The following is a 13,602-nucleotide window of genomic DNA, read 5'->3' on the forward strand; positions in this document are numbered from 1 at the left end:
TTTGTGACCACAGAGGGTTTTGAACGAGATTGGAGGCTTCCTGAGACACACATGGCAGCTGTGTCCACTGCCCATATAGACCCACCTTTCTCCTCCAGGTGCCTGCCGGCATCAATGCTGGTGTGTGGAATGATCTTTGCATTGCGGGTGCCAAGACTAGTGTAGCCCTCAGCACACAGAATGCTTTCTCCTCGGTGTCAATGTGATGGGTACTATGTTGCCCCCTGGTGGTGGAGATAAGTGCAGCTGCCAACTCCTGAAGGCTTCTTTTGAATTGCCCTGTGTTTTCCTTTTTGTCATAATTCTCTGGGAAGAGAACTTACTGGGTTACTTGCAGAGAGAAGCTTTTATTGCTGTGATTATTGAATTGGTGTGCTGAGATTTCATGGGAGAAATCGGCTGAGGAAGCCAATCAAGCAGCAGCTCTCATACAGTATTGGGCATGAGACTTACCCAGGAGCCTCTGAACTTTGCGGCCCTGCGGGCATTCCTGCACTGGCCATTGTACTGCAGTGAACAGACTTTGGGAAGTGCTGCACCAGAATATCTTTTTGTCCTTTTGTTCTGCCCTCAGGTAGCAGTTTGTCTCTGCTTACCTTACCCCTTTTCTTCCTAAACATTTTTTTTTTTTTTTTTTTTTGGAGACAGAGTCTTGCTCTGTTTCCCAGGCTGGAGTGCAGTGGCGTGATCTCGGCTCCCTGCAACCTCCATCCCCCAGGTTCAAATGATTCTCCTGCCTTAACTTCCCAAGTAGCTGGGATTACAGGTGCCTGCCACCACGCCCAACTGATTTTTTGTATTTTTAGTAGAGATGGGGTTTCACCATATTGGCTAGACTGGTCTTGAACTCCTGACCTCAAGTGATTCACCCACCTTAGCCTCCCTAAGTGCTGGGATTACAGGCATGAGCCACCATCCCTGGCCCCTTCCTAAACTTTATTACACCCAGTGTGTCCATTGGAAGCATTTCCAACTCTTCAATAAATGTTATGGAATAGCTAGGAAGAAGAAAAATTTAAGTTGTTTTTGGGATACCTTTTCAGCTTTTTACAAAGAGATCAGACAGTTCCCATTCTGCTTTCTGTCTTCCAAACAAGGAATGTGACTTCTAGCTGTTAATTTCGTTAATTAAGGCACAGTGTTAAAAAGGGAGCCGCAGTCACCAGGCTTTTTGTTTTTAGTGGGCTTTCCACTGTTCTCCGACTGTGGACCTGGTCCCAGCCTCTGCTGACTGTGTTGCAATGTAGTGATCATGAATAAGAGGTGCAGTCAGGAAGACCCATCTTCGCTAGTGCGTGAACAAAAGTGTCTGTGGTCTGAATGGTCAGTCATTAACATCCTGTGGAAAGAAGGATGTATCATAAGCATTTTATTGTAGCTGATTTACATGTCCATTGGAGTTCATTTTTATTCCCTTTGGCTTCATTTTTGGATCTGTTTAATGGTGATAAATATTTGAAAGTATTTCTGTTGCGTTTTTTTCCTTAAATGAAGATGATTTAGATTGCACTGACTCTTCATGTATGTTATTCTGCTAAAAGTAATGGCATGCATAGTTGTATGGATAAAGAGTTTTAATGAATTGTTGCCTTATTTAAATGTTATGTGTTGGTTTTAACATTTTGTTGAATTAAAATTTGTTTTCTGATTCCTTGTGCAGCTTCCTCCGTACAGTGGAACAGTTCTGTGTGGCACACAGGCTGTGGATAAACTACCTGATGGTAAGCTAGTTCTCTCCTTATTTCTCTGAAGGGAATTTTGGCCATACGTGCTGGGTGGGCAGGCTACCTGTAAACATTGTTTTCCCATTTGAATAAACATTTCTTTGCAGCTTGAACTTTTTGCGGTAAACTGTAATGTATTTAATTGCTGAATCACTTTGACTAGTGAATTAGTTTTAAAGCGTATCCTGTGCTTCGGAGTGCCAGCCATTTAGTTTAGGAAATGGTTGTTGAGTAATTTTTTTCCTAACCGTTCTGAGTGCAGCAGGTACGTTACTCTTCATCAGCACATGCCCGGGTTGAAGGAGCTTTGGGTCTTGTTGCTAAGCAGCCTGCTGTCTCCAGCGCCGGCTAGCTTCTGAGCCTGTGTTCTTTGTAAACTAAGGGGCAGCTTGCATCTATTGTTCTTGCAGTTTACATTCATGTCCTGGTCTGTTGCTGACTCTTGGGAACTCAGGTCACCTCTTTACCTCCTGGTCTGTTACATTTTTGGGTCTCCATCACAGACACTGAGCTGATTATCAGAGATGGTGCTTATGGAGATGCAGTGATTTTGTATTGCTTAAGTACCCAGTGTTTTAATACCAACAAGGTCATTTAATTATTGCAGGCTGCCCTTGCACAGTTGAAACCTGTCTGGATCGTTTTTCAATCTGAATCACTTTAAAGGCCCTTGCTGGCCTCCAGGAAACTGATGCCAAACTTTTTCTTTGAGAGTTAGGGGTTCGGATTCCCTGTTTAGTTAGCGTGGTCAGACTTATGAAAGGGGTTTTAGTTACAGTTTAGGCCTCAGTATAAACCTTGAAAAGACTAACCAAATGTTTTATTTCTGGTAACATCAGGGAGTGATTATATCTAAAATGTTAGATTTATAAGAAATGTGAGAGACTGTAAGGGAAAGAGCAGATCTAACAATAGCTTAGGACAAGTAATAAAATAAATGAAGCTCAAGGGACCCGAAAGCCGGGCTGCTCAGCCTCCTGAGCCACCTTTTAATCGGCTGATGTCAGCCTCTCAGGCATCTGAGTCAGTGGGACTTCCTGTCACTGTGTGCTTTGAACGTAGTGAGCACGCTGCTTGTGTTGATCCAGTGCTTACAAATGCGCCATAATTTTCCCATGCACATCACTTCTTTGAGTTCACCCTCCTCCCTGTGCGGTAGGCACCACCAGCTCCCCCAGCCTCTGGAGTTCTGCTTCCCGCTCTCTCCTTCCAGCCTGCCTGCCCTTTTCGGTGACTGCTTCTTGGCCCTTTTTCTCCATTTTTTGCTCTCTTCCCTCTAAGTCCTGCTTTTTTTCTGCCAGAAGCACGACTGGAATCTTGCCACCAGCTTGCACAGTTAGTGACAGGCCCGCTTTTCTCTGCAGCCTTTTCTGGGTCTCTTGTGTTTCCATGACATTAGTTTCTCTTCCAGTGTCTATTCGACTGTACAGAGCCTGTGGGTACTGTCATGGACCTGCCTCCCTTTCCAGACTGCTCAGCTGCTGATGGCAGGGTCCTTTTCTCTCTGTCTGTCACTGTGCCTGTAGTATCTGGAATGTTGTAAGCCCTCAGTACATTTGTTGGATGAATGGTTTGGGATACTTTATTCTGCTCCCTTCTACCACCTCTAGCTGCAGCAAGCCCTTTGCAGAGGCACCTCATCGTGGTTTCCCTTTTACACCTCGGCCTTTTCTATTTTTGTGTTTTTAAATTTTTTTATATTTTAATTTTTGTAGGTACATAGTAGGTATGTATATGTATGAGATACATGAGATATTTTCATACAGGCATATGACAAGTATTAATCACATCAAGGTGAATGGGTGTCCTTCACCTTAAGCACTGCCTGTTTTAGATGTTCGTAAAGCCTGAGATACCACTCCTTCACCCCGCCCTTACCAATTCAGTGATCCATCAAGTTCCACTGACCTCTCTAGTTTCTGATGGAAGTTGATCACTGTTTCCTGCATCCAGAAGAATCCTTTTTCTAGAGCTATTCACAGCCTTCTCTCCCCTCCCTCCATGTTTTCATTCTCAGTTGTTTGTATTTGTCTCCCTAATAAATGTGAATTCTCTGAGCAGGGCCCTGTATATTTCCCTTCTTCACCCTCTGCCTTGTAGTCCAGACCACTCTACTGCATGTACTGCAGTGAGCAGCCTTGGAGAAACGCTGTGTTAGGATTCATGGTTTTATGACCCTCTGCCTGCATTACCTGAGTGTTGAGTTTCCATCTTCCTAATGTGTTGATTGGGTTGTTGAAGCCAAACATGCAGGCCTTCCTGCACTTCATCTGCCTGGCAGATTGGGCTCCGAACTCTCTGCCATGCGTCCATTGTGAGTGTTCCTCGATAAGAGGAACTGTGCTGGCTTGGAATCCGCCTTCTAGTGAGATGATCAAACATGGTATTGAGTAAATGTTTGATACTAACTGTGACATACTGAAATAGTTCTGTTCACATTACATCACGTTCTAGAATGTTTTGTGTTCTGATAAGATTGAGAATTGAGATGTGGACAGCACATCTGTGTCTTAGAAACAGTCAATCTTGCGTAAGCAGAATGACACAACACATTCTAGTTTCGAATGTGATTTCACAGCCTTCAAAGGGCAGGCTCCACGTGGAGTGTTCTTCCCCAGGCACACCTGTTTCAATCCAGGGAGTCTTGAGAGCCCCAGAACATCTGGGAGTAGGGGATGCCTGGAACCAAAATGGACAGTCAACCCCTAGGTATGATAGTAAATTCAGTTCCCCTGGATAATTCTTTTCAAAGTAAGGAAACAAAATTTAAATAGTAGCCAAAGGAATTAGATGGTCATGACTTTATACGTAAACTTGCTGTTAGGTGTAATCGTCATCAGTGTTCTTTTCCAGGAACTTGCTGTTGTTGGGGCAGGATTGTGCTGCCACCACCCCCACCCCCCACAGTGGGGGGCTGTGATTCCAAAGCATACCAAGATTCAGGAGACCTCAGGAGGCTGTTTCGCTCCACCCTCCTGCCCACTGACTTGCACGTAACTGGCCCTTCTCAGGGTCTGTATTTTTTCTTCTACAAAAAGACTTCTAGGGGTCCTTCCAAGGTAAAATATATTCATTTCTCTGCAGTAGAACACCGTTCTTTGGGTATTAGTTTCTTTTCTTGAGATACATGCCTTGAAAAAAAAATTGGCCCCTTAATGCTAGCCTGGAAGAAATCTTTAGCTATGCATTAAAGATGAAATAGAAGGCATGTGTCCTTCCCTTAACTTCAAAATGTGTAACTTTTTATCAAATACAAGGTGACATCGATGCTTGATGTCTGTTGAAAGACAAAATTGATTCTAAAACTTAACCTAATTTCAGAGATGTAAACTGTAAAAATACATCTGTCTTAGCATGAATGAAATATGTGGATTGTGGTTACCTGGGAAGGAAGTATTGAAGGCTTCCCAAGAGATATTGAAAAGTTCACAATTCTAACTTTTTCTTTTGGTATTTTCGGAAGGCTTTACCACCCATGGAGTTAATCCAGTGTGGCTTTATTTAGAGGACATTCGCGTGTGTTCGTGTCAGGGCCACTTTTCAGACTTAATGGAAGGTTACCAGTGGAGGAGACCAAGAGATGAAGAATTCAAAAGAGTGCTCTGAAGTGCGCCTTTATATATACGATTCTCTCCTGTTGTTGTTGTTGAATCTTTTTTTGGCATCTTTTTTTGTTTCTAAATTTATACTTTCTAATTTCTCCTATCCAGAATATATAGGGTTCTTTGCGTAGTTCATGTTTTTGGAATTAATGAAATCACGTTAACTAGAGAAGCTGATTTAACCATGTTTTAAGTCCCTAAGTTAGTTGTCATGATCCTTTAAAATTTAAATTGTCCAAAATACATATTCCTTTATCTTAGGCATAAGGCAGCTGTAAGAAAGTCAGATTCCATTGAGGGATATTTTTAAACTGGCAAAATATTACTTGCTTTTTATTACAAATGTATTTTAATTTCTACCTTCTGAAAGCCTTCCTTAGCTAGGAAGATAAGTACAGGCTTCTGCTTTTCATATCCCCAAATTAAATAATTTTATGGTTTCATTTTCAGTAAATTGTTCCACATAAGTAAAGGACGTAATAGGTTTGTTGATTAGGAAGAGAATTTAAGGTTTTCATTTTCAAAGAGAAAGTGAGTAATTACTGGTACTTAGAGTTTGTAGAACTGTATTCTTAACTAATAGTTTGTTTTCTAAACAGGACAAGAATATCAGAGAATTGAGTTTGGTGTCAATGAAGTCATCGAACCCAGTGACACTTTGCCGAGAACCCCCAGCTACAGTATTTCAAGCACACTGAACCCTCAGGCCCCTGAATTTATTCTCGGTTGTACAACTTCCAAAACAACCCCTGATGGTATCACTAAAGAAGCAAACTATGGCTCCATCGACTGCCAGTACCCAGGCTCTGCCCTCGCTTTGGATGGAAGTTCTAATGTGGAGGCGGAAGTTTTGGAAAATGATGGTGTCTCAGGTGGTCTTGGACAAAGGGAGCGTAAAAAGAAGAAAAAGCGGCCACCTGGATATTACAGCTATTTGAAAGATGGTGGTGATGATAGTATTTCCACAGAAGCCCTGGTCAATGGCCATGCCAGTTCAGCAGTCCCGAACAGTGTCAGTGCAGAGGATGCAGAATTTATGGGTGACATGCCCCCGTCAGTTACGCCCAGGACTTGTAACAGCCCCCAGAACTCCACAGACTCTGTCAGTGACACTGTGCCTGACAGTCCTTTCCCCGGAGCACTCAGCAGTGACACCAGGACTGCAGGGCAGCCAGAGGGGAGCCCCGGGGCTGATTTTGGTCAGTCCTGCTTCCCTGCAGAGGCTGGCAGAGACACCCTGTCAAGGACAGCTGGGGCTCAGCCCTGCGTTGGTACCGATACTACTGAAAACCTTGGAGTTGCTAATGGACAAATACTTGAATCCTCGGGTGAGGGCACAGCTACCAATGGGGTGGAGTTGCACACCACGGAAAGCATAGACTTGGACCCAACCAAACCCGAGAATACATCACCTCCGGCTGACGGCACAGGCTCTGCATCAGGCACCCTTCCTGTCAGCCAGCCCAAGTCCTGGGCCAGTCTCTTTCACGATTCTAAGCCCTCTTCCTCCTCGCCGATGGCCTATGTGGAAACTAAGTATTCCCCTCCCGCCATATCTCCCCTGGTTTCTGAAAAGCAGGTTGAAGTCAAAGAAGGGCTTGTTCCAGTTTCAGAGGATCCCGTAGCCATAAAGATTGCAGGTATAGTTGAAAAGATACAAATCTAGAGTGAAGATGGGAACAGACCTCATCAACTGGTCTTACAGACTGTGGTGTTGGAGTGTTACCCATAACAATGGTAGATTACCTGTGTGTTAATAGCAGTGTCTGAATAATGCCCATGTCTTAAGTGTGCTCTAGAAGTAAGGCAATATAGAAACAAAGGGGAGGAGAGGGTTGTCACAACTTTAAGTTAAGTGAAAGATCCATGCCTGTTAGCAGTTCTTTTCTGTTGACAAGTCACATTTCCATTTCTTGCCTTTTGTTCAAGTAATTCTGCTCCACGGTGTGAATGTATAATGGACTTTTTCTGTGATATACCTTTGGTGTGATAATCCTGATTTGTACTCACTGTGTGCTCCTTCCTTTTTATATTTCTTAAGATATAAGAAAGCATTTTGTGAAATAACATGTTTTTGTTTTTATGCCTATTTTGCATTGAGTAAATGGATTTTATTCAGAATTTTGATAAATCAACGTCAGCTCTTGAAAGGAAGAGAATAATGTTAAGAGTTCAGCCCAAAGTTAATATTTTATTTTGAAGTGCTAAGGCTCCAAGGTAGAAACAATTACAATAAAAATAGAAAGCTGCATAATTCACAGGTTGTTTTTAAAAAGTTACAGTAGGAAGTCAGAAATGCAGCACGGTATGAAAGAGGTATGTGTGCTCACACAGCCACATGTTGTGTAACGATGGATGTGTGCTCTGAGATGTACATGTTAACATCAGAGAGTACTACACAAATACAGATGGTAGAGCCTTCGGCTAGTGGTGCAGCCTATTGCTCCGTGTCCAGCATGTCACTACTGAGTACTGTAGGCAGTTGTAACACAGTGCTAAGTATTTGTGTGCCTGAACACATTTAGACATAGAAAAGAGACAGTACAGATAGGGTATAAAAGATGAAAAATGCTTCACCTGTACAGAGCACTCATCATGAATGGAGCTTGCAAGACTGGAGTGACTCTGGGTGAGTGAGTCTGTGATGAGTGCTGAGTGAATGTGAAGGCCTAGGACAGTACTGAGCAAAGCCGAGCTTTATAAACACCGTACACTTAGGCTGTACTACGTTGATTTACACATTTTTCCTCAATAAGAAATAAACCTTAGCTTACTGTAACCTTTTTACTGTTTATTTTACTTTTAAATTAAAAATTCTAAACTTTTTGACTCATGAGAACACTTAGCTTGAAACACACACTGTACAGCTATACAAAAATATTTTCTTCCTTTTTATTCTTATTCTATAAGCTTTTTTCTATTAAAATTAGTTTTTAACTTTTTAAACTTAAAAACTAAGACACAAACATCAGCCTGGGCCTGAACAGGGTCAGGAGCATCAAGACGTCACTAGGCAACAGGGCATTTTCAGCTCCATTAGAATCTTGTGGGACCATCATCTGTGCAGTCCATCGTTGACCGAAACATTGTTACGCTGCCCATGGCTGTACCTGCCTAAGAAGCAGAAGCTCGGTCATCAGGTTGGATTCTACTAAGCTTGGTAGCCGGCTCTTCAGGTTCTTACCCTAGCAGCCAAGTTAAAATAAGCTGTTTCGTTTAGGCTCTCTGTAATACTTTCTGATGTGACCTTTTGGAACACTTGACAACCTTCATTTTTTTTTTTTTTTTTTTTTTTTTGAGATGGAGTCTCGCTCTGTCGCCCAGGCTGGAGTACAGTGGCCGGATCTCAGCTCACTGCAAGCTCCGCCTCCCGGGTTTACGCCATTCTCCTGCCTCAGCCTCCTGAGTAGCTGGGACTGCAGGTGCCCGCCACCTTGCCCGGCTAGTTTTTTTGTATTTTTTAGTACAGACGGGGTTTCACCGTGTTAGCCAGGATGGTCTCGATCTCCTGACCTCGTGATCCGCCCGTCTCGGCCTCCCAAAGTGCTGGGATTACAGGCTTGAGCCACCGCGCCCGACCTGACAACCTTCATTACCAGGATGTAGCAGCAAGCTGCCAAATGCACACCCTTCTGTGGAGGGTCAGAATTGTGTAAAAAATAAAACACATTCTTCGGATGGCAGTAGGATGATAGCAAGCAATGTATACATTTTTTTAAGAGTATTTTATTCCTTATACAAAATACGTTATCTCAGGTACTCTTGTTGCTCTGAAGTTCTCTTAAAATGAAGAAATAATAGGCCATACATCGTTATTTTGGGCTTCATATATGTTTTTTAAAGCCAGGTGATTTTTTTTTTTTTTTTTTTTTTTTTTTTTGAGATGCGGCCTCACTCTGTTGCTCAGGCTATAGTGCAAGAGGCTCAATCTTGGCTCACTACAACTCCGCCTCCTGGGTGCAAGTGATTCTCCTGCTTCGGCCTCCCAAGTAGCTGGGATTACAGGCACATGCCATAACGTCCAGCTATATTTTTTTTTTTTGGATTTTTAGTAGAAATGGCGTTTCACCGTGCTGGCCAGGCTGGCCTCAAACTCCTGACCTCAAATGATCTGCTTGCCTCAGCCTCCCAAAGTGTTGGGATTCCAGGCGTGAGCCACTGCACTCAGGCCAGGCAATTTCTTTAACACAGCTTTCAGGATGTATTTATTGCAAGGACTGATATTGTAAGATAGATTGTGTAAGCCTTTTGTATAGATTACTAAGTGAAAAGTTTATTTTTAACCTATAATGAGAAATGCACAGCGGGATGCTCTTAAAAATGCATTCTAAGTTCGAAGTCATGAGCATTATTTTTTTTTTTGAGAGGGAGTCTCACTCTGTCACCCAGGCTGGAGTGCAGTGGTGTAATCTCAACTCACTGCAACCTTCTCTTCCTGGGTTCAGGCAATTCTTCTGCCTCAGCCTCCCGAGTAGCTGGGACTATAGGCGCCTGCCACCACGCCCAGCTAGCTTTTGTATTTTTAGTAGAGACGGGGTTTCACCATGTTGGCCAGGCTGGTCCCGAACTCCTGACCTCAAGTGATCCTTCCGCCTCCGCCTCTCGAAGTGCTGAAATTTCACACGTGAGCCACTGCGCCCAGCCGAGAACATTATAGTTCTGTTTCTAAAATAGTTCCACAAAGGAAAACCTCCCATCCTAGGGAGGTTTTCTCAATCTTTATTTAAAATAAGAAAGGAAAGCTTCATTTTAAATGTTTTAAAACATTCTGCTTAGTCATATGACTTTAAATATAGTTTGATAAATAGTTATGTTCTGTTTATGTTAAAGTCTAGTTGAAGTAGCTTTGTCAAACACTGAAGAGCCTCTTAATGACTGGTAGAGGAAAGCCTTGCCACACACAGTCCACGTAATTATTTTTGTATGGACATAGTGTAAACCCCTCCCCAACAGATTATTTTTTTAATCCTATTTTGGTTAGATCAGTTATGAAGATGTTTTAATTTTCTGAGTGAAAGTGTAGCTTCTTTAAAAGTACGTAGTTCTTTTCAGCCTGTTGAGCCTTCGATATGCAGCATGTAATTGCTGACAGTTTCAGGATTCTCGTAAAATATAGAGCAGTAGAGTCACATTAAATAACTCTTGGGATCATATAGGGCTTAGGGAGAATGGCATTGTTTGAACTTTTTGTTGTTGTTTTATTCTCCTACTTAGGGATTTACTTTATAAAAGTACCAAAATATACTCAATTTGTTACAAGTCAGATCCACTACCACAAATTCCCTTTAGTGGGCATACTTTTTTTTTTTTGAGATGGAGTCTCGCTCTGTTCTCCAGGCTGGAGTGCAGTGGCACTATCTCGGCTCACTGCAAGCTCCGCCCCCCGGGTTCACGCCATTCTCCTGTCTCAGCCTCCTGAGTGGCTGGGACTACAGGCGCCCGCCACCACGCCTGGCTAAATTTTTTTTTTTTGTATTTTTAGTAGAGACGAGATTTCACCGAGTTAGCCAGGATGGTCTCCATCTCCTGACCTTGTGATCCGCCCGCTTCGGCTTCCCAAAGTGCTGGGATTACAGGCGTGAGCCACTGCGCCCGGCCTAGTGGGCATACTTTTTTTAAGTGTAGGCCCACTTATTTTAAGCAGCGTTTAACTGAGTGAAAGTCTAGTTTCATTAAAAGATCTCTTGATGTTAGTTATAATAGAATTTGACTTGCATTAGTATCTGTTTCTACTGAGACAGTGGTATTTGTGTTACTAACTTTTGGGAAAGAGGGAGTGGGGAATGATTTAGACATTAAATGTATTCCTTTCTGCCAGGCATGATAGTGTGGAGATTGAGGCTTGAGGATTGCTTGAGCCTAGGAGTTTGAGGCCAGCCTGGGCAACATACTGAGACCCCCGTCTCTTTAAAAAAAAAAAAAAAATTTATACACAAAATGCTTGGAGTAATTTGTGTATTTTTTGTCTCAAGTTTATTTGTTTCAAATACCCACATTTCTGGACTATTTCCCCTATTGTTAAGCCTGCTTAATAAATGCCAACTAGTTTTTATGCTATCAGAAGTGAAATTAAGAAGGCAGATCGACTAAAAGAAAAAGAATCACATGTAAGGCATTTGGAAGTGAAATACATTAAACTCTTGATTACTCTTAAACTATCCACTTCAAAGGGTTCTACTTGGATCTTCTTGGTGGCAAGGCCATCTCCTGGGTGTAGGTTATGTGTCAACATTTTCTTCCATTGGCTGTTTTTTAAGTATAAACTGTTCTTTAAGAGGAGAAGGACATGCCAGGGGAAAGCAAGTGAACTGAACACTCAGTGACTTCCTTTAGCCTCAAGGGAAGGATGAATCTAAACACAAAAGACCAGTCCTGCAGAGGGTTGGAGAGGGATCTGTGTTTCAGTGACTGGTCTGAGAGGAGATGATTGCCGTTTTTCAGTAGGAGTCAACAAAAGGAAACTTGAAAGTCTTAATACAGCCCGGCATAGTGGCTCACGCCTGTAATCCCAGCACTTTGGGGAGGCTGAGGTGGGCAGATCACTTGAGGCTGGGAGTTCAAGACCAGCCTGGCCAACATAGCGAAATCCCGTCTTTACTAAAAATATAAAAATTAGATGGTTGTGGTGGCTCGTGGCTGTAATCCCAGCTACTGAGGAGCCTGAGGAGGGAGAATAGCTTGAACCCGGGAGTTGGAGGTTGCAGTGAGCCGAGATTGTACCGCTGCACTCCAGCCTGGGCAACAGAGTGAGACTGTCTCAAGAAAACCCCAAAACCTAATAGCTTGTATTTGAAAGTAGTTGCAAAACATGACACCCTTGTTTTAAGAGCGAGTATGGCGGACACATGGGGAGCGCCTTTGCTGCTGCTTCCCTCATTAGCACAGATACTTTGGAATTGACCAAACATGTGATGTTTGAAATTGAACATATGCTTTTAGTGAAGGTTGTACTTTCCCTGGGTCTTTACTAAGGAACATTCCTCATATACTAGACTGAATTGTATCAGATGCTTTCACATCACAAGTAGAGCAATTTTGTATTTGATGTTTTGCTTTCAAATATATGCAACAGTGTATTTCGTTTTAACAGAATATAAATAATGGTGGGTAAGGAGAGTGGCCAACTGCCCGATAAAATAAGTTAAAATTCCAGTGACAGAGAACTAGAAAAACTGAACTCTTGAACAGCTCTGAAAACATTGCATTGAAGTATCTAGCAATGTCATTTATTATGAATTGTTAGTCAAAACCTGTTTATATGATTTTGCACAGTGGTTTTATACCTAAAAGGTATTGGATCAAGAAACAAAGTTATTACAATTTGGGTCTTCTGGAATGAATTACCCTATCCGTGTTTATTTAAGTATAAATGAAAATACAGTTATGTGCTGCTTTAATGATGTTTCAGTCAACAACAGACCGCATGTACGACGGTGGTCCCATAAGATTATAATGGAGCTAAACAATTTCTAGTGACCAGTGAGTTGTGTTACAGTTGCCTATGATATTCAGTACACAACATCCTGTATGGGTTTGTAGCTTAGGAGCAATAGGCTCTAGCATATAGCCTAGGTGTGTAGTTGGCTATACCGTTTAGGCGTTTGATCCCACAATGATAAAATTGCCTAATGCCACATTTCTCAGAACATATTCCCATCATTAAGCATGGCTGTGTATCCTAAAACTGATCTTTATTTTGGCAGTTTATAAATCACGCATGTACTTTCACCCCCTCCTTGGGGGAAATTGTTTCTCAGATATTTTGCATTCCTCTTCAAACTCGGAAGTACACAGGCAGGGGTCATGCGTCATGATCTAAGTTAAAAAGGCATGGCATCCGTTTACAGGGATCCACCCTTGTGGATTGAGAGTTTAGTCCACATCTGATTCGATGTTTGTATCCTCACATTTATTATACGTCTTTCCACTTCAGAAACATAAGTTGATCTGCAGCCAATGGGTAGTGGTACATTTTGGTCACTTTGCTGCCCTCCATCTGGTTAGGTAACCACGATAGTGTGTGTTCTTCCAAATTGATGAAGAAAAGCACTTGGAGAATGTTCTGGACAGTTAGGAAGATGACAGAAAAGCAGGTCAACAACACCAGAATGTCGATTATGGACCAGTTATTGAGCCCTAAGAATCAGAGTTCTGCACCTTGCGTTTTCATGGATTTTTTGATGGCAACATGACCTCCAAGTCCTAACTTTAGGAAAACAGAATTTGATGTATAAAATATGTGTAAGAATAATCATAGCTTATAATGACATAAAAGT

General features: G+C 42.3%; 1 protein-coding gene across 2 annotated transcripts in view; it reads left to right on the forward strand.

The window, feature by feature from the left end:
- Nucleotides 1-13,602, forward strand: part of USP10 (ubiquitin specific peptidase 10) — an 80,485-nt gene that overhangs the window by 38,477 nt on the left and 28,406 nt on the right. For both annotated transcript variants that reach the window (XM_025369642.1, XM_025369643.1), the window contains 2 exons: nucleotides 1,661-1,721; nucleotides 5,926-6,966. In XM_025369642.1, the coding sequence (XP_025225427.1) occupies nucleotides 1,661-1,721; nucleotides 5,926-6,966 (1,102 nt within the window). The remainder of the gene's footprint in view (nucleotides 1-1,660; nucleotides 1,722-5,925; nucleotides 6,967-13,602) is intronic.

Source organism: Theropithecus gelada, chromosome 20, assembly GCF_003255815.1.
Source record: "Theropithecus gelada isolate Dixy chromosome 20, Tgel_1.0, whole genome shotgun sequence".
NCBI lineage: Eukaryota > Metazoa > Chordata > Mammalia > Primates > Cercopithecidae > Theropithecus > Theropithecus gelada.